Source organism: Meriones unguiculatus, chromosome 2 (assembly GCF_030254825.1).
Source record: "Meriones unguiculatus strain TT.TT164.6M chromosome 2, Bangor_MerUng_6.1, whole genome shotgun sequence".
Taxonomy (NCBI): domain Eukaryota; kingdom Metazoa; phylum Chordata; class Mammalia; order Rodentia; family Muridae; genus Meriones; species Meriones unguiculatus.
Window position 1 is genome coordinate 85,809,344 of NC_083350.1, and position 25,273 is coordinate 85,834,616.

At 39.9% G+C, this 25,273-nt stretch overlaps 1 protein-coding gene and 1 long non-coding RNA gene across 5 annotated transcripts in view; one reads left to right on the forward strand and one right to left on the reverse strand.

The window, feature by feature from the left end:
• The window catches only part of LOC132652409 (uncharacterized), a 77,413-nt gene extending 69,833 nt beyond the window's left edge, over window positions 1-7,580 (reverse strand). The window contains exons 1-3 of one of the 3 annotated variants that reach the window (XR_009589954.1): window positions 7,397-7,580; window positions 5,809-5,930; window positions 5,223-5,319 (exon numbers count right to left, since the gene is read on the reverse strand). This is a non-coding gene — a long non-coding RNA (uncharacterized LOC132652409). The remainder of the gene's footprint in view (window positions 1-5,222; window positions 5,320-5,808; window positions 5,931-7,396) is intronic. The other 2 variants (XR_009589952.1, XR_009589953.1) reach the window with 2 other exon arrangements.
• Window positions 7,581-8,674: 1,094 nt separating this feature from the next.
• Homer1 (homer scaffold protein 1) overlaps window positions 8,675-25,273 on the forward strand; it is a 96,108-nt gene continuing 79,509 nt past the window's right edge. The window contains exon 1 of one of the 2 annotated variants that reach the window (XM_060377795.1): window positions 8,675-9,179. In XM_060377795.1, the coding sequence (XP_060233778.1) occupies window positions 9,175-9,179 (5 nt within the window). In that variant the 5' untranslated portion in view covers window positions 8,675-9,174. The remainder of the gene's footprint in view (window positions 9,180-25,273) is intronic. The other variant, XM_060377794.1, reaches the window with a different exon arrangement.

The window sequence follows — 25,273 nt, forward strand, 5'->3', positions numbered from 1 at the left end:
TATGTATGAACACTCTTCTAAGTGCCTCTGCTCTAGTCACTCCAGGTTCTGTTGTTTGTTTAATGGTTGAGAAATCTGACATAATTTCTGCTTAAGGGTAACAGAAAATAACTCATTCAGCATATGACAACTTATGAACACTCACTATGTGATAGACATTGCCTTGCAGCAGGCTCTGAAAAGGACATGGGCAAGATTCCTGAGGTGTGGGCATGTACACTCACACAGGTGTGTGTGCGTGTTTCTAGATGCCCATGTTCATATATGTGAATGTGGAGGGCAGAGGTTGACATGAGGTACCTTCTTCTATCACTCTCCATGTCTAAAAAATTATTAATTTTATGCATATGTATATTTTATCTACATGTATGTTTATGCACCATTGTGTGCTCAGTGCCTGCAGAGGTCAGAGTTAGAGCCCCCTGGAACCAGAGTGACAAATGGTTGTGAGCTGCCATGTGGCTACTGGGAATGGAACCTGAGTCCTCTGGAAGGGCAGTTAGTGCTCTTAACTCCTGAGCCATTTCTCTAGCCCCAACCTTATTTATTAATTTATTTTTTATTTTTGAGGCAGAGTCATTCACTTAACCAGAAACTCAACCTATGGCTAGACTAGGTGGCCAGTTGAGTCCCAGACACTGCCTGTCTCCACTTCCCAGTGCTGGAATACAGGGGTACACTTCCAAACTTGACTCTTCCATGTGTGCTGGTCTTCCACACTCAGGTCCTCATGCATATGCTGTAAGCACTTTACTGACTGAGCCATCTCACTGCCCTGTTTTCATTTTATGAGAAGTGTCTGTTCATTTGCTCATTTATTGATTGAACTACTTGTCTGTTTTTCAGTAGGTCTTTACAGATTCTAATTATTAGTTCCTGTGAGATGGAGAGCAGATCTTTATCTTCTATTCTCTAGGCTGCCCCTTTACCCTGCTGTGCTGGTTTTCAAGCTCATGAAATCCCATTTATCAGTTATTGCTATTAATTCCCAAGCTGTTAGAACTCTATTTGGGACGCACCTGGCTGTGTCAGTATCCTGAAGTGCTTTCCTCCGACAGATGCAGTTTGGGGCCTTATCTTACGGTCTTTAACATATTTTGAATTTATTTATACAGAAGGTGAGTGGTAGGAATCTACCTTCATTGTTCTACAGGTGGATATGCAGTTTTCCCAGAACCATTTGTTAAAGAGACTATCTTTCCTCTAATCAATGTATGTTTTTGGCAACTCTGCCCAAAATGAGCAGCTGTAGATTTACTTTGGCTCTAACTCTATTCCATTGCTTTATGTGCCCGTTTTTGATCCAATACCATGCATGTTCTTTTTACGGCCATGGCTCCACAGTATAACTTAAAATTCCATATTTTGATACCTCCAACATTGATACTTTTCTCAGGATGGCTTTGGCTATTTGGGGCCTTTTGTGCTTTCTTATGAAATTTGGGATTGCTTTTTCTAGTTCCATGAAGAATGTCTTTGGAATCTGATGAAGACTGCAGTGGATGTGTAGAGCAGCTACTTTCACAATGTTAATCCTGTAACTCTCAACCAAAAGAGGTCTTTCCAGTATCCATTTTTCCTTCCATGTTTTTAAATTTTTGTTGTAAGGCAGGAGAGATGGGTAAGTGCACTGGCTGTGACAGCAGGAGAGTCCAAGTCAAATTTCTGGGATCCATGTAAAAGCTGCGGATACTATTCTTGCCTGTAAGCCCAGTGTTGGGAGGCAGAGACAACAGATGACAGGCTGGAATGATAAGCTTCAGGTTCAATGAGACAGCCTCCTCACACAGACTAGTGTGTATTCCCAACACACACATGTGTGCATACGCACACACCTAACACACTAGCACATAAAATAAAAACGTTGACAGGTTTTTCATCTCATTAGTTTGTATTAGTGTTACATGTTTTTACAAACATGTGGTTTGCTTGTCCATCAGGCACTGACCCCTCTGTTTTGCTACCAGATGTTTAAGTTTCTTCAGTTACAACTTAGAGATACAATGATGGACTACTGTAATATAACCTAGTCATGAAAATGCTGTCCCAAGCTGCCAGTGATACAGGGATGAGTTACAGTCTAGTCCTGACTAAGAAGACATGAAAGAGAATTTGGGGGAGGCATCATAGAAGATTGTTTTCCCCGATAAGTAGAAGTAAAGCGGAAATACATGTCTCCTCCTTTCTTTGGATGCTCTTTGTCTGAATAGGAAATCTGAAAATGTAATGCCTGACAAATATAAGATAGTAAGCCAGATTTAGAAGACAACATGGGAAGACAGCAATGTGAAGAGATAGAAAGGATGCTGAAGTCACCTTGGAGTCTTAGAATCAACTGCAGGAGGACCCCCACTCCCCGCCCCCCCATACAAATAAGTAAAAACAAACGCAATGTCCTTCTAGCTCAGCACCATTATTTGGTCTTTCTGTTTCTTGCAGTTGATAACAATGTAGCCCACACACTGGGAAATGGTATTTAAGTTAATTGAGAAAAGTAGGGGCCATTATCATGTAGTTTCTCTTAAGGCAAGACATGAAATCTGAGTTTTCTTCTCAGTGATATTAGCAGATACTTGATTAATATAGGAAAATACACTTTTATGAAATGATGTATTAATATGATAAAAATATAATTCATTATTAAAATAATAGAAGTTGTGAAGGTCAAGTTAGGTATAAACTTGATGGGGCTAAGGGACACCCCCTGGTAAATCAGTATGTGTGGAAATGTTAAAGAGTCTCACTCAAATTAGTGGTCCAACTAAAATATATATCTACCATCTAATCTGTGGAAAGTCTTTAGTAGAACAAAAGGGCAGAGGACAGAATGCTTTTCTGGAGTTTGGACAATCATCCCCTGTCCTGAGAAACCAAAATCATAGGTTCTCAGGGTTTTAAATCTGGCCTAAGAGTGACACCACTGGCTTCTCTGGCTCTCCCAGGTTTATTAGGTAAAAAATAAATCATCATGCTAGGCCCTTGGTTCTCCAATGTGCATATTGAGACTTTTTGGTTTCCACAAACTATGAGCACCAAGTCCCATAATCTATCTGTCACCTGCCTATAATCGTGTGTGTGTAGAGAACAGTAATTTTTGAAAAGATTTTATTTATTTATTTTATGCATATTAGTGCTCTAAGAGGGTAGTAGAGGGTGTAGATGGTTGTGGCCCACCATGTGGTTGCTGGGAATTGAACTCAGGACCTCTGGAAGTGCAGACCGTGCTCTTAACCACTGAGCCATCTCTCCAGCCCCAAGAACAGTAATTTTAATGTAATATTTAGAACAATTACTACCTGAACCAGATTAAAATAAATAAAAGCCACATAAATAACTTGAAATATTATGGCTGAAACCTTCAAAGGGCAAGAATTTTTCTGATCGTTTGTACTGGAGAGAACCTTTCACAGAGGTTCTGGGTATTGTTTCTGCCAGCTCCAGGCATGTCTGAGTCTTTACCAATTATGTGCAGCCTCATTTCTCTGAAAAGAAGGCAATTTCCTTTTGCAAACATGGCTGTGCTGAATGCCTTGGGTGCTGTTTTTACATTTGTTGGCACCAAGAGTCACAAAATGAGGTAGCTCATTTAAAATATTTTCCTCATGGTTGTTCTGTTTTCCCATTCAGGAAAAAGATTACTGGTTACCATGGCAATCAACTTCCACAGCATTCCACTCTAAGTAACTGCACAGGTGCAGCTTTACTCAACATTCCCTATCTACCTTGGCTCGCTGAAGGTCCTCATGCTTTCCCAGCCTGTTCTCTGTGACTGCTGCTTAAAATGTCCAACAAAACCAAGTTCAGCCACAGAAGTTTTGAAAGGCACTATACCCCTGAATGTTAAAAACTTACAAACAGACTACACATCAGTTTCCTCCGATTGTGGGATTACTCTTATCAGTTCCTCTACTCTCTTTAGCCCTCAACAGCACCGGACTGAAAATCTGCTGGAATCCTCTTTACAAGCATAGGAATGTATTTTACTTCTCTGAGACTACTTGGGAAACAGCAATGAGAGATTAAAATGAGAACCCAAGCAGGGAGAGTGGCGTGTGATTGTTCCCCATGCTCTACAGCAGTTTTCCTATGGATAATCTTTCAATTTCTCTCCCTCCACAACTCAGGTTCCATTCTGTTTAAAAGAAAAAAGTGTCAAGTATGGGCACTCTTAGATGAGTAAGTCTGCCCAGAAGACTTTACCTTGGAGAAGCCAAACACCTATGTTCCCACGCTTGAGGCTGTTTTCTCCTTTTTCAATTGACATTTCTTTGAAAAGACTTTTCAACTACCCCGTTTCAATTAAGAACGAGACTGATAATAATAATGAAAGATATTCTAGCTAACACAAATTAATGATGCCCTGGGTAAATCATGGAGCATGTAAGAGATTTTAGCATCTACTAGAAATTTTTTCTTTTTCATTTTTTTTTCTCATCATTACTTTTAGTCTTTGTTGGTTATTTAGATTCTTAATAATTATTTGCCATAAGCTAGTGGAGCTATCTATTATTTCTGCTTATGATTTGATTTGAAGTGACAGTGGTATTTTGTGATTAAAAATAGGATACTCCAAAGAAGTCGTTATTATCTAATGTTAGTCAATTAAAAATAAAATCTGGCTTTACCTCTCTTTTCTGCAATTTTTTTTTCTAGCTCATGAATGACTTTTCATTGAAAAAGACCCATTTCATGACACATCTATGAACATCCCATTGGATCTTACCATCTCCTGCAAAGGGCATGGAAGTAAACTTGAAACTGAAACAGATGCCTTCGCCCACAGATTCTAAAATCAGAGAGTATTCATAAACCGTCCTACAAATTTCAGAGTATACTGGGAAGCAGGAACTGTTAAAAAATTGAAATGCTACTTTCTTTCATTTCCGGAGAGAGAAATTCATTCCTTTCTAGGAAGTTTAGTACTTAAAAAAATAAAGAAATTAAAATCAGAATTTGTGGTATGACAGCTCATTTTAGGGGAAAAGGTATTTACTGATAGATGATAAATGACTCCTGTCAAAAGTGTACTGGAATTGTTTTAAAGTATGGTAAGAAAGACATTTATTTTCCCCAGGACATGTCTCATATAACATAATTCTAGGCTTTACTTACACCTTTGGCTATACACATACAACTACTTCCTGATAGGCAAATCCCACACAAATGGGAAAGAAAAAACTGGCCAATAATAGTTAGAATAAGATGCTGAAATGATCACTTACATTTTGAGTAATTACATCACAGTGAGCCATCAGATTTACGTACAAAAAAGCTGCTCTCTTTCAGCTGTGAAGGAGCATCTGAGAAGAAAGCTTGCCCCTGTAAAAAATAGAAACTGAGGTATTCTAAAGGTATGGAAGCAGCTGACAGACTATCATGGCAGTTGGGTAAAAATCAATTTGGTGAAGAATACAAATGGGAGGAAGTTATAATGATAGGCTTGAATGAAGTGCTTGGAAATGGTAAAATAAGGGTTAATTTATTAATTTCTGAGAAAAACCCAGAAAGAGAAAATTAGTTCAGATGGGAAATAGTTTTTAAATAATGTATTTTTTTTTTTTTGCATTTTAGAGAGTAATAAAAATTTCTATTTTAATTTGCAAGGATCATAAGACATTATTTGAAGGATGAGTTTCATTGTTTTTGTATTTTATATTTAGGTAAAAAGCTCAATTTATTTGAAATGTAACTTAGTACCAGTTTCTATCAGTATGATGATAATACATATTAGACAAATTGGAAAGCAGGTATTTGCTTTTCATTAATCTTCATTATAATGTTTTAAAAACCCCAATAACCCTGAGTTACCATACAAGTGTGAGGGTCCGAGTTGGGATCCCAGTATCCAATAAGCACTGAGTGGACGGCAGCCCACCTGTGATTCCAGCACTGGGCAGGCAGAGGCCCAAGGCTCAAAATCAGTTGGCTAGCTGAGAGAGAGAGAGAGAGAGAGAGAGAGACCCTCCCTCAACCAACCAATCAGGTGGACAGCAATCAAGGAAGACTCCTGACACTGACCCTCAGGTCACCACTCTTGTCATGTGTGCCAACATACCACACACACACACACACACACCATATACATACATGTGAGGAAAAAAACTCAGCGTTTTTAATATTTCAAACTTAAAGCAAGATCATAATTTTGTAATGTGCAGATAAATGAGCAGACAGTCTGGTTAGTTGCAAATTGGTCCTAACAGTTTTTGTGGATGTCCTTCAATCTCGAGTTCCAAACCCAAGTGAGAAAATGTCAATACAAAGAAAAAAATTGCAAAATCGTTGTTCTGACATTAAAAACGTGTATAAAAAAAACTACATATAGCAGGAAAGCATGCAATACTCCTGGTTCAAGAGGGATTAGCCAGGCACATCCAAGAGTACAAGGTTAGTTAGTTTGGGCTAAATACTGATACCCTGCCTTTATCAAACAAGGCAAAACAAAAACCACTACTCCTGCCACAGTCTATAGAATTCCAGCTGATTTTACTTTGAACTGCATTGACATTGATTTACTATTATTCTATGGACAATTTCATGGTTTGGTAATAGTATTATGTCCTGGATTTTCCAGGTCACTTTGAGTTTTGAATATTCTGTTTGTCAAATGACTTTAGTTTGTAAAATATGGTCACTGAATTTATACAGTAACTGAAGTGGCCTTTAGCAGTGTGCAGCAATTTTGTTTCTGGGCCACGATTGCCATGTTAAATCAAATAAAAGCAAAGTTCATTCTGTAAATCTAAGTAATAAAAGGCTGTCTTGACCATTTTAAAACTCTGTGATTTAAAAAAACCCAACTTCCCATATGTAGCTATAAATTTATGGGCAGCTAATCATCCCTGCCATATAGAAAATGAAAATATGTTCGAGAGGTATTGTGCTTCCAAGACTAAAAATTTAAAAAGTAACCCAAATGTATGCTTATGTTAATAAAAATGGACTTTGTTTCTAGACTGGAATTCACATTCTTGGTAAGTCAGACCTTTAGAGATTCATTTGCAATGCTGTAGAGCGACAATTAACTGAGGGAACTAAGTTTTACATTAATGAGTTTAGCTCATTATGCCAGGCAGAATCATGGTTTTTGTTGAGAAAGGCAACATTTAGAACATTTGGGAACCTCCCTGTGCTTTAATTACTGTCCTTTATAACAGAAGGTTTATTTCTAACTCTACGTTTTTATAAAATTAAAGTGTATGCCCTTAGGAGGGGAGAAAGTTTAAAAGCTGACTACGTTCAAAATGGTATTTATAATTCCCCAAACTAACGGTGATTTCCCCCCAATCTACCAGGAGTGATCGCTTTCCTTCCCTGCTTCCCTGCACGTCGGGATGAGAGCGGCCCTGGGAGGCTGCGGCCGCACACCCAATGGGAGGGGGAGGCGGGACTGTACCGGCGACCCTTCGGCGGCGCTGCCACGAGTGACTCACTCGCTCTGGGCACATTTGTGCTAAGGAAACCTCCTCCCGCCGCTTCCGTCTCCGAGTTCTCCTCCAGCTGTCTCCGGCGCGTTGGCCTTTAAGGAGAAGCGAGAGAAACGGGAGCACGTGGGCACGGAGCAGCCAGCCTGGCCCTCCTCCCCCGCCCCCCGCACCTGCTCCTTTCCCTAATTTAGCAGTACTTCCGGCCGCGTGACATCATCCTCCGCCCAGTGACGTGAGCGGAGGGTGACGAGGGCGGGGAGCGGAGCGCGCTGACGTGGCTATTTAAAGACCCTCCTGCGGGGAGGATGGAGACAGAGTCCGGGCGGCTGCCGAGCGGAGAAGCGGAGGCCGCGGCGGCTCAGAGCCGGTGCCCGCCCGCCGCCGGCCGCTAGGGGAGGGGAAGGAGAGAGGAGCGGACCCGCGGCTGGCGGACCCCCGCCGGGGCCGACCCCCCTGCCGCCGAGCCCCTCCCCCGCCGCGCGCCCCCTCCCCCGCCGGCCTGCGGCGTTGGCGGCGCTCCGCCCCTCGGGCCGGGAGGGCCGCGCGCCCCGCCCCGCCCGCCCCGCCCCCTCTCGGCTCCCGCTCGGCTGCGGTGCTCGCCTCGCGCTGGCCGCGCGGACCGGGAAGCGGCGCCCTCGGCTGCGCGGCGCTCTCTTCGGGGCCGCTCGTTGGAGTCCGCGGCGGCGACAGGCGCCAGGCCGCCCCGGGCCGGCGGAGGCGGCCGCCGAGGGGAGTGCCGGAGGCGGCGCGGAGCGGGAGAGGCGAGCCGGGGCGGGGGCTCGAGCCGCGGCTGCCCGCCGTGCCTCGGGCGAGCCCGTCGCCGGGGCGCGCGGCCGCCGGAGCGGGGGGCTGGGTGCCGGGGGCCGCGCGGGGCCGGGCTCGCTGCTCGTTCATCCCCTGCCGCCGGGAGCCCGAGGCCGCCGGCGCGGCGAGGAGAGGCGGGAAGAGGGGGCGGCCGCGAGCGGGGCTCCATTGTGCCCGGCGGGGGCCGGGAAGCCGAGCAGGTGGGCTCGGGCCCCCGCGCTCCCCGGCGGCCGCCAGCCTGGAAATGGCTCCGCGGCTGCTCCTCGTGAGAACGCGTCGCTCCCCCCCAGCCTTCTCCGCCTGCTCTCCGCCTCCTCTCTCCGAGTCCTAGAGGACGAACCTTCAAAGGACAGCTTCCAATGTGCTGTGCCGAGCCCGTCGCGAGCGGCCGGGGTTTGCACTTGGAAATTTTTTTCTACATGATTTTTCTTTTTTAACGTAAGCGAAGGGAGACTGTGGCATGGCTGTCGTTAAGGTTTTTATTGAAGTGCACGTCGCGTTGGGTTGCACGCTCCACCCCTAGGGACCTGGTGTGGTGAAATTCGAACCCACCGCCTTAGCCCCGAGAAGGCCGAGTAACTTGAGTGTCGTGGAGGACGTGAGCGAAATGACCAGCGAACTCTTCTTTTTTGTATAAGACTCGCAGAAGCGGATTTTTGCGTTTTCCTACATGTACACTTAATTTTGTGGAATAACTGAGTGCTATATTCTCCGCGCAACCTTTTCGAAGTCTAAATAAGCAAATGTTTGAACGTTTTGGCGTCAGCTCGAGTGAAATCATTTTACCGACAAGAACTAACTGAATTGTCAGCGTCGTTGAATTACCTCCGGAAAAGATCTCGGGGGCGGAAAAGCAACTGCAAAATAACAGACGGAGAAAATTTCTTGGAAGTTATTTCGGTAGCCTAAGCAGAAACTTCATAGCAGGTTTTCATTGGGCAAAATGGGGTAAGGATTTTGTGCTTATCACAGCTTTAAACCTGCTTATGCGTGTGTTCAGCAGTGGTGGTGACCATGTTTTAAAATTCGATCCCTTCCTAAACGGGTACTACTTTAAAATAGAGATTGTATTTGTATTACTGTAGAACGACAGCAGAGGTCCTAATTGGGGTGTGTAACTTTATTAGTCTTAATGGTGTGTATGAAGACAGTGCGCTTGTCTACCCTGTACTTCTTAATTGATCAAACCTCTGTATAGCACACCAACATCTTGTCATCTGAGGTTTGATGGACGGTGTTGTTCAAAGAGAAGAGGTGCATTCTTGCAGTACTTTGTAGAAGTGGTCAGTTGAACAAAGGGACGACTGTAAAGAGCAGTTAGTTAGGCTGCAGTCCTTCAGACTCATCCCTTCTAAGTTGTTGCCCTCACTGTGTTTTATCCTTGAACATCGGAAGCTTAATATACAGCGTTTCAGTGTCTCTCGCGGTCTTAACAGTGTGGGTGCTGGAGAGAGAAAGCTTTTGGTTGAAGAAACTTGTTCACTTTTTCGGTTTTTCTTTTTTAAGCTCAGACCTTTAGCTAGTGTCAACAGTGTCAGATTTACATCTTCTTTAGCATGGCCAAAAACCAGCTAAGAATGCTTTTTCCAAACTTTTCATTCTGAACGCTGCAGCTTAATGTTAAAATGGTGTTAAAAATGGTAGGAACTCTTCTTTATTTAACCTGGAAACCTGAGCTGAAGACTCTATTAATTTCTTTAGTGGGATGTCATTGCTGTCCCTGAATTCTTCCTGTGGTCGACAAATATGTAGATGAGGGACAAGGTTTGGAGTGATAGATTTTAAAATTCATTGTGATGGTTTAGGAACACATTTATCTTCAAAGTTCTTGAATAGTTCTTTCTGTTCTTGTAGTTAAGTTTATTAGCTTATACAACTTTCAAAATGTAGAACACGAATCAGGAGTCCTTCCTCAGGAATCAATTACGAGTTGATACTTATTTTTAATACTTAAATGACAAGTGATAAGAATGTAATTGAAGTATCTTATTTCTGGTGCTGCTATTAGTAACTTAGTGTCTTTCGGCAAATTATTTAACCTTTATGGGCTCTATTCTTATCTGTAAAATAAAGAGTATAAAAGTTTTTCCAACCTGCAAAAATGAATTTTTTCTTCTTTCTCTCATTTAATGGTCAGTAATTGACTTTTTCTTCTAAGCTGTTAAGCATTTAAGCTAGGAAATAAGGGTGTTAAAAATGTTTTGATCAGTTGAACCAGTTTTTAAATGAGAAAATACTAAAAAAAATTAATATTGGAAATATTTGAAGTGCGGCTTTCCTTGGTTTTATGCAGCACCACAGTTTAAAACGTGTTTTTCTAAAGCCATGTTGGAGTGTCACGTGCAGTTGCACTTACACACAAAATCAAGTGGCAGTTTTTCGCCGAGAAGGTTGCATTCTTCAGATTGCAGTGGCATCATCATAGAAGAGAGTCAGTTTGCTGCATCTCTTACATGAATGCTCACTGTTGTCCAAGGGAAGAGTGAGATTAATTTAACACTAAAGGAGACTAGTATTTGAAATATGAAACTAAGCTACCTACATGAAACACCTTTAGACACTTAGCATAATTTGTTTATAAACAAGTCTCTCCTTTTTGTTAAAAATATATTAAGGGTCTGGACAAATGGCTCAGGGCTTAAGAGCACTTGTTATTCCAGAGGACCGAGGTTTGATTCCCAGCACCCATAGGGTGGTTCACAGCCCTCTGAAATTCTAGTTCCCAGGGATCCAATACTCAGTTTTGACCACTCCAGGCACCAGGCTTGCAAGTGTTACACATACATACATGCAGGCAAAACACTGATACACACAAATAAAAAATTGAAAAACAAATAAAATAAAAATAAAAGATGACATATAAAATAAGGCTGTAATAGAATCATGCCTGGTGAGTGCTATAATTTGAATTTGCCCCTTCCTGGCCAATGTGATGATAGCGGAGTATTAAGAGATCTAGAAGAAAGGGCTGGAGAGATTGCTCAGCAGTTACAAGTTGCTGTTATTTCCCCCAAATTCTATAATTGTGAATGTGACCCTTTCTTACTGAGAGTGACTTGGTTTATCTGCATTTTTGAAAGAGGAAGGATAGGTGGAAATAGAAGAAATATCATATAGCAAAGGCATTGGGAGAAGTTTCAACCCTTTGTAAGTGAGTAAGCACAGCCATTTGGGCCTCTGAAACGTTAAGTTATTATTACATGACCTTTAAAGTTTTCCCAGGCAGTCCTTAAGTTACTCTACTTGGATGAATATCCCGAATTTCACGTGGATAAGGAAGTTTGTATATTACAGATAGATTTTTGATTAATGCTAAGTTATAATAGGATTTGCATTTGTCTTAATTATAGGTGTAATTAAAGAGTAAAGAAATTATTTTTTAAATTAAAATAAATGATCAGGCAGAAAAAAAAATGACCCCTGCAATACTTACGGACTGTGGAAAAGGAAAAGAACAGCTGAAACCAACAGCTGGCAGAGTCTGTCAAAGTTGCCTGCACTGTTTTTAACTGGAGTGAGGTTAGTTGAAGAATGGGTGTGTAAAACACAGGTGTATCAAACATCTTACAGATAAAGATAGTTTTATATGTAAAATGAAACCCAGGGGAAGCTTCAGGGTCTCCAAGAGGTGCCTGTTAGGTTGTGCAATCCCAGCAGTATGCCACAATGTATCCAGTGTATCTTTCAGAACACTTGGGAAGGCGACAGACATTAAGCCACTTCAGCCAATTATTTTGTGCTACTTTTCCTTTTTCCCTAGCTTAGTAATGCCTGTCTCTATTAAGAGATCTTTATAAAATGGGGTTTTCCCTACTAAAGGATGATGAGATTTTTGTTTCTTTTTCTGATATCTACCTGACTTTGCAAACTTTGAGCTCTTCCTTCCTTTTGCCTTAAACTCTTCAAGTATGGAAGCAGGCACATTGTTACCTGGAGTCTGGTTGTGCTTAAGGCTTCAGGAGTGGTAGCAAAAATGTGGAAAAGTTGATCCATGGTCACCATAGGAGCGCACCTTGCAAAGGCAACCTAACAACTTAAATGCAAGTCTTTAGATCTTTTTTAGTTTTGCCAAGCTTTCGGCACTGAGTATGTGGCATGTACCCAGCTGAGTGTTGTCAGTAAAATGTGCTCCTTCTCTAAAGGAGTTTATCTTTTAGAACTGGAGAAGCATGGTTAAAGTAAGATGTGAAATGTTGAAAGTAGTGAAAAGTGGGACATGAGGCATTTGTTGAGGCACACAGTATATTTGTATTGAGGGGACATTTGCTGCTATAGGAAGGATAAAAAGACTTTGGACCTGGTGATACTAAATAGTCAAAGGTGAGTACAGGTAGGCGTTGTAGACTGTTGGACGTTCTGTAGGTAGAACAATGATTGACAGCACCATTGCATGAAAGCTTGGCTTGCATGGGCTCCTTTGGATATAGAGAAGTGAGTCTCTCGAACTTTATCCAGGGCCAGGTTAGAGCTTTGTAGGCCAGTGAAAGATTGGGTTATATTATATAGACTAGTGTTTAAAACTGAAGTGCGCTGACCCAGCCTGGTGTGGCATGCCCTATATACCCAGCCCTTGGGAAACCAAGGCAAGAGGATCTGGAGTTGGAGACCAGCCAATTTAAAAAACATAATATGTAACCTATAGGCAGCATACATTTTTTGCTGTGACCTAATACTCTCACATTAAATGATAGAATGACCCAGTAATATTTTTACTTTATGTGATGCAGTCTGATATTTTTTATTCAATATTCCATTTCATAGTCAAGAGGAACTGATAATAAAGACCCGCTAACTGGATTTAACAAACCTGTGGTGGCAACTGGCAATTTGAAAACAACATTGCTCTTGGTGGGTAGGGAAGGAAGCAAAATGGGGCTGTAAACGAGAGACAATAACAGGAAGGGTCAGGGAAGTACGGAGAAAAGGTTACAAGAATGTAAATGTGTCCTGTAGAAACAAGCTAAAACAATGAATTCTGGCTGGGAAGTGGGTAATTGGACAGGCCCTGAAGAAGTGCCAACGTGAAGAGGGAGTCACTGAGAAATGTGCAGTTGGTCTTTTGAGTCGGGCTTTAGAACTAGGAGTTTTCAAGTACAGAGGTGGAAATGTTGGAAACTGCAGCTCAATTTCATCATACTTAGGAGAGCTGTGAAACAATGAATTGGAGAGTTAACAAGAGAAACTGTCCTTAGTTACCAGTCAAGATAAAGAAGGCATTAATGTTTGAAAAGATCTAATCTCTGCTCTGCCATTTAAGTTGTCTTTCTGTCTTGGATGTTGCTAACTGAATGAAGACCAGGAAAATGAATTCCAAATATTTAGTATTATCTGGTATCCTTGGTTTCTACTGTTAGGCTTACATGACTGTTTGAAGTAGCTCTAGCATATTTAGTCAGGACCTGTTTGTTAAATGTAACATGCATGCGTTTGTTTGTGTTGCTTGTTTTTAGTACCTTATGATTTGTGGCTTATTCACTGAGTAGTGACAGTGCAGTTTGCAAGATACATTATGTTTGTAGAAGCAAAAGATGTTCCTGGTGATGAGAAGACTTCTATTTTATTTTTTTAACTAAGTAATTTTGAGGTATTGTAAGAGTTTAAAGTTACTTACAGAAGGATTTGATTGTAATAAGGAAATTTTAGGTAGGTGTAAGTCCATTGACAACAATTGAGAAAAAAAAATTAGATTTTTTTTTTTCCCCTCTTGAGACACAGGGTCTTTCGAAGTAGCTCAGATTGGCTTCCAGCTTTTGATACTCCTGCTTCAGCACTCCTGGCATTCCAGGTATGTACCACCCTTAAAGCTTTTAACCCTTTCTGTGTGGTATGATAGGAGTATAAGTGAAACCCAGTCACAGTGGATGAATACAATTGTATATCTAGACTCTTTCTTTTAGGTCAAAATTAAAATTTACAGGGTATGTTCTCCTTACCCAAACTGTTTCCTGCTTTCCTTCCTCTTTCCTTCTCCCTTCCCCAGTTCCAACCCCCAACCTATGAAAGGTTTATCATATAGCCCTGGAACTTGTGGTCCATAGCTGCCTCAGTCCTCCGGTGTTGGGAGTCTGCTAACTGCACTCAGCTTCAATTTCTGTTCCTAACACTCCATACATACTGCTTTCTATGTGAATCTAGCATATTGGTCCCTTTGTGTTCCTAAGCAAAGTTTCTAAGGAAGGAGAGGGGAAGAAAACAACAACAAAAACCAAACTAACCCTTGCTCCTTGTTTTTAAAATAGTATTTATGAGCAAAGAGGATGGAGTAATTGACATGCATATCTTTAATATTTTTACTTTTTCCTCTACTTTTATTTTTATCTTGTTTTTAAAGTTACCAAAAAAGCTATAATATTATGGCTTTTTATAGCTAAAATAATTTTAACACATAAAACTGAATTTCATTTATACTTAACTATCTTTTCTCTTAAGGTAGGATGATCAGATATTTTTCTTATTAGAAAACAATTGTTAATGAAATCTAGAAAATGTCTAATCAATCTTTTGTCCTCATAAAATGGCTTACTCTTGCAGTTTTTCCAGCTTTTGAAAAATAATCTCATTCTCTTTGAAACGTAATATTATCATAAAATTAACTCTGCCTTAGGGCTATCTTGCTTTTTTTTTAACGTGAACATGTATGTAGTGTGTGTGTGTGTGTGTGTGTGTGTGAGAGAGAGAGACAGAGAGAGAGAGAGAGGTTACAGAGCCCTGAGATTGAATTCAGTGCCTTTCTCAGTAGCTCTCCATCATAGATTGCAGCAGGGCCTCTTCCTGATTCTAGAGCTTATTGTTTTGGCTACCTTGCTTTAGGGATTCACTGTCTCCAAGTCCTCTCCCAAATTCTGGGATTACCCCACCCATCTGGTTTTTACATGGGTTCTGGGGATCCAAACACATACTGGGCTTCACATTTGGTAGGCAAGCCTTTAACCCATGAAATCATCTCCCTACCTCTAGATACTTTCTTTTAGTCTTCTATAAGACATGAATTGCTCTTGCACGTTGCCCTTTGAAATGAAAGGGCTGGTGCCAAGTCTTAAGGCAGAAGGGTGGCAAGAACTGACAGCTTTTTATAAAACTTCCAAATAAGAAGTAGAGTGGAAGTGAAGCTGCAACAGAAACTGCGCTCTCGATCATGGATAGCATGCAGTTCCCATTACTGTGTAAAGCTGTTTAAAGTCACTGTTAACATGTCTTATGTCTAATGGCATATCTGGGATCCATGTGTTCACATGCTTCGCAGTCCAAAGACCCTAAGAGAGAATGTCTTTGGCCTTTTAAATATCGTAGAACTACTTGTTTCTAGTTCCACCCTATTTTAGTTGTTGAGTCTTAATAAAATAGTGCTCAGAGGTTCTGGGAGTGTAGTAGCTCAGTGGTGGAGCAACTTGCCCCAGCAAGTTGAGGTTCTGGATTCAGTTCTTCCACTACCTTGAGGAAACAGGGCAATGGGAGCCTTTCATCTAACTTGTGTTATCATGTGTAAAAGTACATTGTGCTTTTACATTTACATTCCTAACAGGGGCGTCTGTAAACACAGCCACACTTGCAAAATTAGCTGAAAGGATTTGAGTGGATTAGTCCCATTCTTAATATAAAGAAAAACCCTTATTTTTGGTAACTTGGATATGTCAGATATATTTTTTATAGGTAGGTTGTTAGAATTTTTTTTTTTTTGTACTTAAGTATGCCTCAGGTTTATTTAAGAGCTTTCCTGTTTTTCTTAAATATTTGTGAGAAGTCTCAGGATTATTCTGTTAATTTCTGTGATGTGGAATTTTCATCCCTGGTTACTTTCAGTTTCTTCTATTAGATTCTTAATCACTAGTAAATTATCTTGAATAAAATTAACAACCAAAGATATCAGCATCTCAACTTAGAAGGTGTTATCCATATATCTTCCAATATTCCAAAATAGATGTAGGACAGTTAATTTGAACCTACTATACCTTTAGTTTTTTGGGTGCTGCTCTTTTGCATGTTCTTTTGTAAAATGGTGCTGTTTCCTTTCTTTTTTTTTTTTGTAATGATTTATTTGGTTTTATTTATATTAGTGGTGAAGGAGTCAGAGCGCTTGGAATCAGCATTAACAGACAGTTGTGAGCTGCCATGTGGGTGCTGGGAATTGAACCCGGGTCCTTTGGAAGAACAGACAGTGCTCTTAATCACTGAGCCATCTCTCCAGCCCACCTGTTTCCTGTCTTATTCTATTGTTTGGAATGTCTGTGTTTTGGCTTTTAACGTTAAAATGTGTGTGGTTTTGCTCATTGCCCTGCCACTTTTCATCATATTACTTAACAAAGATTCCACCTACTTTTAGTATTAACCAGGGATTGCTTTATAGGTTCAACTGAGAGAGAAGAGCTAGCTATGGTGGCACATGCTCAAAATTCCAACACTCAGGAGGCAGAAGTAGGCAGGTCTCTTGAGTTCAAGGCCAGCTGGATCTAGAGTGTGAGTTCAGGGCTACACAGAGAAACCTTGACTCAAAACAGAAAAAACCTGAGTGAGAAGACTCAAGTCACCCTTATGCCAACTTTCTTAAGATTTTTTGTTGATTAAAAAATCAAAAATAGTTCTCGATCTTGCAGGATGCCCCTTTCCTTTCTCTGCTGATAATCAATCGAGGTTTATTCTTATTATAATTACCATCATATTATCTTGTTAAATCTTTGACAAGCGCATGCATATATTCAATGTATTGTGTGTTCATCCATTGCCCTGTCTTATATGTTTCTTATAGATAGCTTCCTTCTTCTCAACTAGTCCTCTTCCACTTTCATGTGTTATTTTGTGTGTGAGTCTGTGGGTCTTTGGGTTTGTGCATGTGCATGAGCACACTCATGCAGGTAGTCATAGTTGCCCTGTGTTTGTTCTTGGTGAGATTACTTTTGTCATATCTAGAAACCAGCATTTTGTAGGACTCCTCTCTATTCTTTAGCAGAGTGGTTCTGTACCTTTGTAATATTGGCAGCCCTTTAATACAGTTCCTTATGTTTTAGTGACCTCCCCAACTTTTAAGTTATTTTTGTTGCTACTTCATAACTGTAATTTTGCTACTGTTATGAATCATAATGTAAATATTTTTGGAGATAGAGGTTTACCAAAGGACTGAACCTGTCATGGCCCACAGGTTGAGAACCATTTTTCTAGCACTTACAATGTTTCTGTTTCCCTTTCCTTGATGTTCCCTGGGTCTTGGAGGGGATGACACAGATGTTCAATTTAGGGCTGAACATTCTTATTTTCATCATTTTACCAGTTAAAAGTCTTTTCTTGGACTGGAAAAGGAAGCATCTCTGGCCAGTGTGAATAGCAGTGTTAATCTAAGGATACAGCTATAGACACTTAGAAAGCAGTTTGGCTAATATTAGGTTTAATATAAGTAACCTACAGAATTTTAATTGTGTTTTTTAATTATTGCTTTCATTTTATATGTTATGTTAAATATGTGTATGCATTACTTTTTCATTGTTAATGTGGGATAAAGTACAAGATATCAATGAGTTACTGTTTAATTTTATTTTGTGACAAATTAGTGTATTCTGAGTAAACAATATTTAACTAATAGGTAAATTTACAGTTTTTTTTTTTTTTAAAAATGGGGCAGGAAGCTAGTCTAAAGAATATTTTCAAAGATGGTAGAGTTTGCCATGATACACAAGTATGTGATAGGGCTGGAGTATATAACGGGGCTCAGTGGCTAAAAGCACTGGCTGCCCAGGAGGTCCCGGATTCTGTTCAGAAACTGACATGGCACCTTACAGCCGCCTGCAGCTCCAGTTCCCGGGGGTTGCTAGTCTCTTCTGGCCTCTGGGCACTGGATTTGCATGTAGTGCACAAACATGCATGCAGGCAGTCACATAAAGTAATAATATAAATATGAAATGTACGAGAGTGAATATATTTTAGGATCACATACATATAAAGTATGTTTGTATATACAAGAAATATGGGAAGGAAGGCTGTAAAGTGTTGCTGTGTCCTAGAAAGACCAATTGTGAAATTTTTTGAGTATTTCTGAATTGTTTAGTTTTTCTAAAAAAAGTTTTTATGTTTTCTCTTGAGATTTTAAAGTGAAGGTATTTTAACAGAGTATAATACTACCACAGTCAGTAACTGTTCATACATATAGTTTTATAGACATTTGTATCAGTTTTAGCTTCTACATTTAAAATTTTAGTTCATTATTGTCAAGATTGACTAAAGAAGTAGTTACCATACTATTCTGGCAAGAACTGTTTTAAGTGTAAGGATTGTTCTGTTGACAGTTGCCAGGATATTAATGGTGTCTGCATCTTATGGAGAAAGGGCTCCAAAGGAACATGTGAGTAATGGAGCGTTCCACAACTATGAGCTGATAGAGCATGTGGAATCTTGAAGCTGCCAGGGGCTCTCGGTTAGGGAAGCTAAATGGGTGCTGTGTGATAGCTTTGGAAAGCTGTGTTTAATCCCTCGTAGTTCTTCTAAAACATTCACATTTGATGAAAGCTTGGCATCTTGGTATCTTCCTTAAATGCATTTCTCTTGTCTTTAAGATGATGAAACTCTGCATTTTGCTTTTAATATATTAAATCTACTTAATGTATTAGATTTGGAATATATTGAAGCACTTAGAAGTGATTTGACATTATCATACATGTTTGGTATTATATTTCCACCATTGATTTTAAACTGAAATTTTTATAAGCCAACTCTCCTTGCAGTTCTTGGGCATTTCAGCCTCTGGTATACTTATGTAGATAGAATTTTTTTCTCTGAAGATCTCAGGCTGGTGGGTGGAAGAGGGACACTTGAGATGTCATTTTGAAACATTTTCCCTATGCTTAAAAGTACAGACCTACAAGTGGAAGGCCAGGGTATAGCATATTACAGTTTCTGAATCACGTGTTCTCTATTTTACTTGATTTTCTATTCTGTAAGCAAATGCTGGACTGTACTGTACCAGATTTAAGTTTGTTACAATTCTTTTAAAAAGTATTTTTGTTTCATGTGTATGAATGTTTGGCTGCATGTATACATGCACACAACACACTTACCTGGTGCCTTGTGGAGGCCAAATCCCCTGGAACTGGAGTTACAGACTCTCATGGCTGCCGTGTGGGTTCTAGGAACTGAATCCCTGGGTCCTCTAAGAGCAGCAGCACATGCTCTTAAGTGCTGAGCCATGTCTCTAGCTCCCAGATTTGTCCTTCTTTTGGTATTACCTCCTTCTAAGTTCTAATGCAGTAATGAGCTAGTAAGAGCAACATATGATTGTGTAAGGAAAAAGGAATAGGGATTAGTGAGCACCATGACAGTAAAGAGAACATACATGTCCTAAACACATTTTTCTAAAGGGCTTCTAGTCACAGAAAGACATCTGTAGCCTGATCTCTTATTCTGCAAACTATTATTATCATTATTATTGCAGTTGTATCATGTTAGCTAGGTCAGATTTTGAAATGCGTTACCTCTTGGCTACAGCAGGAAGATTAGCTCATAGTATGATACCAGCAGAAGTTAGTACTAGATTAGTTGTTCTCAGGTGTGAGCATATAGCAGCACCACCTAGAGGGCTTGTGAAAAGAAAACACGGATTTGCTGGGTCTCCTTTACCTTCAGAGATTTTTATTCAGTGGGTCTAAGTGTGGGCCCACAGATTGTTCTAATGAATTTGCAGGCAATGCTGCTATTGCTGTTGCTGCTGCTGCTGCTGCTGCTGCTGTTGCTACTTTAGGGACCTTACTGAGTGCATCCCATCAGGGAAGCTCACAGAAGTGAAAACTTATATTCAGAAAGCTTACCAGATTCCTAATGTGCCTTTGTCTCCCATTTCCTCCCTACCTCCTTCCCTTTAAAGTTAGAAAATCTGTGGTCCAAACTAGGGACAGGAATATTTAATTTATCAGCAGACCTATTCTTTGAAATCTAGAAGATCCAGGACAGTCTGAACCTGAATCCTTTTAGCCATACTTAACAGGTGTAACCATTTCCTATTCAGTCTTTCTCCTGCTTTCTGGCATTTTAAAGGTTTATAGAACTATCGGATGCAGCTTTGACCTAGCTAAAGCTTCCTCATAAGGCGGTCCAGGTGGAAGTTAGGTTTGAGATTATAGACATCGTCTCTCATATTCCTGTGGTTGTCAGTGGAATTAATTTTTTGGCTTGCTCTGTGTCTCCAGACCAGCCAAGAAGCCTCCTTTAGGTTGGCCAAACTCATTTGCCATAGGTTCAGACCACTTAGGATAATAACCTCCCTTTTGACTAATTCACAGTCAGCAGATTTGTGTTCTGTCAGTTGTGTGCACCCCTAGAGAGTTTGCTTACACTCTAGATCAATCTTCTCAATCTTCTTAATGCTGTGTTTCTTTAATATAGTTCTTCATGTTGTGGTGATCTCCAACCATAAAATTATTTTTGTTGCTACTTCATAACTGTAATTTTGCTACTGTTGTGAATGATAATGATCTTTGTTTTCCAGTGGTTTTAGATGACCCCTGTGAAAAGGTCATTTGGGACTCCCCCAAAGGGGTCTGTCTGGACCCACAGATTGAGAATTGCTGCTCGAGAGGATCATGCAGAAAGTGTCAAGGGATTTGGTCTTGGTGGCCATCTTGAAATTGGCATATCATACCAACCACCCTTTGTTCTTTTTTCCAAGTTTTTAAGCTTTAAGAATTGCCATCTGCTTCTATATGGACTGGTTACTCTTTATTCATTTCAGATCTTCCCTTATAATTTTATCTCATTTGCTGGATACTACGTCTTTGTTTGAACAACACAATTTTTTTTCTATAATTTCCTATCAAGGGCTAGATAGAAGATAACTTTTTCAGGTGCTATACTATATATGTAAAATTGTTCTTTCCCAGTTGTATTTATATAGAAAGACAAACAACTTCCTCTTTATAGACACCTGACTTACTGTGTTCCTAGTTTTCAGTGCTGTTCAAGCTGATTGTTTCTCTTTCTGGGTTCTTGATGTATAGTGTTAATGCTCTGACTCTTCATGATGTTATAGCAAGGGACATTTTATTTTTTTGAATGCTCTTATTTATCCATTTATTTTGCAGTGCTGTGAACTGAACCCAGGGCCCCCTACATGCTAGGCAAGTGCTCTGCCCCTGAGCTATAGTCCCAGCTCTATTTTTGTTTTTACCTTCTAATCATTTGTTCTTTTATATTTTAGTGGACTCTTGAAAACTAAATTTTGGGATTTCCTTGAATTTTAAAGGAATATTTTCCCTCCCTCTCTCCCTACTTCCTGAACCAGGGTCTTACTCTGTAGCTCATGCCTTAAACTCTCCTGCCTCAGCCTTCTAAGTGCTGGGATTATAGATGTGTGCTACCATGCCTGGCCAAAAATATTTTTTTACCCCTTTTCCCTTTGCTCTTTGTGAACTGCCTGTTTGTTGGATGACAGACCTCCTTTCACTCATGCATGCAATTTTAATGTCTTTAAAGAAGATTAATTGCAAGTGTAATTAATAAAAGTTAAAAAAATCACAAAGAAGATTAATTGCATACACATATTCATGCTTCGAATTCTGAGATAAGGTAAGTATATTTCCCCATTACATACTTGGAGGGGCCTTTTTTTGAGGAGGATTGCTGGTTCCATTTGTAATCTTGTTTTCTTAATGCTCCTGTTTCAAGCACGGCTTCTTCTTTGTGGGAAGGATAGTTGGTGTTAGGGCCAATGTAGAGTCGAGGAATCACATTTTCTTTATTAAAATTTCAGCCAACCCAAGTTTAAGGCCCACGGCTCCCGTGCAGTCACCTTGCCTCTGTACTTAGTTCTTTCTTTGTGGGTACTTTCATGGTTCCTTGTTTTGGCAACTCAGGTACTATATATACTTTATTTTCCATACTTAAAAAATTCATTTTTTTTGTTCTTTGATATTATGGGTTTATGCCTTCTTTTCCCTTCACTTTGACTGAAGAGAAATTTTAGAAAAGGAAGGTAAACGTGTGTCATTAATTTGCTCTGTTTATTCAGAATCATGTTAGGTCTTAAATTTATGTAAGGCATATTTCAGAATGTGTTGAATCTATTGGTTAATTGGCTGGAGTTTGGTAGATGACAAAAATACTTTCTAAAAACCTGTCTGTAGCTAACATCTGAAGACTCAAATATAATGTAAGGGCATTTTAAAATTAAAAACTTAAAAATTGGGGGCCTGGAGTGATGGCCGGGTGGTTAAAAGTACTTGTTGATCTTTCAGAGGGTTTGGGTTTGATTCCCAGCCCCAACTTGGTGGCTCACAACTGGTACAGCTCCCAGTTTCAGGGGATCTGATACCTTCTTCTGGCCTCCTTGGGCACCAGGCATACACATGGTACATGGACATACTTGAAGGCAAAATACTCATACACAGAAAAGAAAAGTATTTTAGAGAGACAGTATGTGCACCACTGTGCTTGTCTATAAAACAAAACCAAAACAAAACAGAAAACAGACCTTAGCATAACTTCTTCTCTCTGCTGTATTGGGCAAACAAAAATGTTTTTTTTTTTGTTTTGTTTTGTTTTTCCTCTTAACACTGTCTCTTGAGCACTTGTGAAAAAACAAATAAGACATCAAACACTTAATTTGTATCATGAGTCATTCTAGGTACTGGCAGTACAAAGAGGAGTAGATAAACATATAAACAAGAAATTGCATTACCGTGGTTTAAATGCTGTGGTAGAGATGTGTACTGAGTTTGAGCTTCCAGAAAAGGAAGCTCTTTAAACAGTAGCTTAGTTTGAGCCGAGGCTTGAAAAGCACACAAAAATTGGAAGACAGTGGTTAGAACATTTCAGGTGGTGAGACAGTGTGGGGAGTTTCAGAGTAAAAGTATTGTTAGAAAGGTAACGTGCTTAACAGAGATAGAAAGCCATCGGGGGCTGTCTTGTCAGGTTGAGAGGATTGCACATTTTTCTCAGTTTGGTGGTTTTCATGTATTTTTATGTTCCTGTATCCATAAAAGATTTGAGGTATCTTCTTTCAGATATATGTGTGTGTGTGTATAAATTAAATGTGCTATATGTATGTGTTTTTATATAAGTACATTTTGTATAATAGGCACATAACTCATATAATAGACATATTTACATATAATAAAACATAAAAGTAGACATGAAAAATCAGAAACTAATGCTGTTGCTTTCGTAATGACGGCCAGTAGGATGGTTTCCAGCTGGTAGTTATTGCCGCCCTTGTATTGTAGGTTAACTGGAATGTGGGGAAGTGTGCGTGTGTGTGTGTGTGTGTGTGTGTGTGTGTGTGTGCGCGCGCGCGCACATGCATTTGTGTGTGGAAGAAGTAACGAGGATCAAGAGCACTTACGCTTAATTCCAAAATAGGTTAGTTGCTGCAGTTTAATCAAGAATAATTGTGTGAATTAAAACACTGCCCTAGGGCATGGATTCAAGAGCTTTAAATAGTGATGTCTCTGAGAGCTGACAGTAAACTAGATAGATTTGTAGAGTAGGGAGTAAAGAACTTGGCTTGCTTAACCATTGAGGTAGAGAAGCAGGAGAAAAGAGGCAAGTTTACTTTGGAAAGAGGTGGTGGTTGATTGGAAGTTGATGGTCATCATCATTGAGAATATCTTGTAATTGAATTTCAAGCCTGACATTTAGTACAAACAGAAGTGGCTAGGGATAGAGTTTGGGGATCATTAAGATATAGATAAAATTATAGATATTATTAATATATATTATATATTAGTAAAAAATTAATATGTATATATTATATATTATATATATAAGTATTGCTTGATGCTGTGAATGTGGGTGAGCTCATTTAGTGTGTTTAAAGAAAAGACATACCAGGCCTCTCTGGGAATCATCATTTTTAGGAGCGGGCAGAGGAGCAGGAAGAGCTGTCAGGTGAGAAAATATGTCATACAAATTAAGAAAATGAGCTTGAAGAAGGGACTACCTGCGACCAGATGAGGTAAGGAATACCAGTGCGTTTGCTCAATAGATGCTAGCTTGAAAACTCTGTGCAGCCTACATTGGAAACCAGACACACACAGTGAGGGTACAATGTGAAGAAGCAGATTAGAAATGTAGACATCTACTTTGGGGAAAGGTATCTTGCGTCTGGGAAGATGGCTGTGATAAAGGCATTCACACAAAGGTCTGAGTTCAAATCCTTAGCACCATGCAAAAAACCCAGAATATTTACAGGCTGTAACTAACTTCAGTATTTTACAATAGGAGGATCCCTAGGATTGCCAGGTGACCAGTGAGAGACCCATCTAAAGGGAATAAAGCAACATGAAAGAGCAGAACACACCCATCACATACAGTCTCCCTTCCTCTCCTTCTAGACAGACCGACACACACACAACACACACAAGAATATTTGTGAAATAGTATAGCTTCAAAACTCTCTAAGGTTCAGGAAGTTGAGTTTTGTTCACAAAAATATAGACACATTCTTTGAGAAAGGAGTCAGAAGCTGGAAATATTTTAAAATATTTTAATAACAAATGGATAATTGATAAAGATGGAACAGGCATGTAGGTAAAATAGTTAACTGTTAATAAAAGAAATGTCTTCATCATAAACTGAGGGAAAGGGTGAAAGGCTATGACTATATTAAGTTTGTACCTTAAAGGGCAGGAGACCCTTAGGGACTTTAGTTGGCAGATTACACTTTCTCAGTTTGTTTACTGGGTCTTCTAATATATATTAATGTCAGGCACTGTTCTAAATGTATGAGATCTGTCTACAACAAAACCTTGCCTTTATGAAGTTTATATTCTAGTTACTAGAATCTAGTGAATGATAAAGCCATCTGCTGAGTGTAGAGTATGTAGTTACTCAGAGTCTTGAAAAGAGAGGGAAGCCTGAAAGAGATTGCTAGCCATGGCCACTGGGTAGCTTAAAGGGTCCAGCTGAGGTGGCCATAAGTTTTGGTGATATTTAAAAGAAGCCTAAATGTGTTTGAGCTATGGCTCAGGTGCATAGACATGTGCACACACAATAAAATTAATTTTTAAAAACTATTTGCGTGTATTGCCTGCTTATATGTTTGTGTGCCGTGTGTACTTGATCCCTGGGAC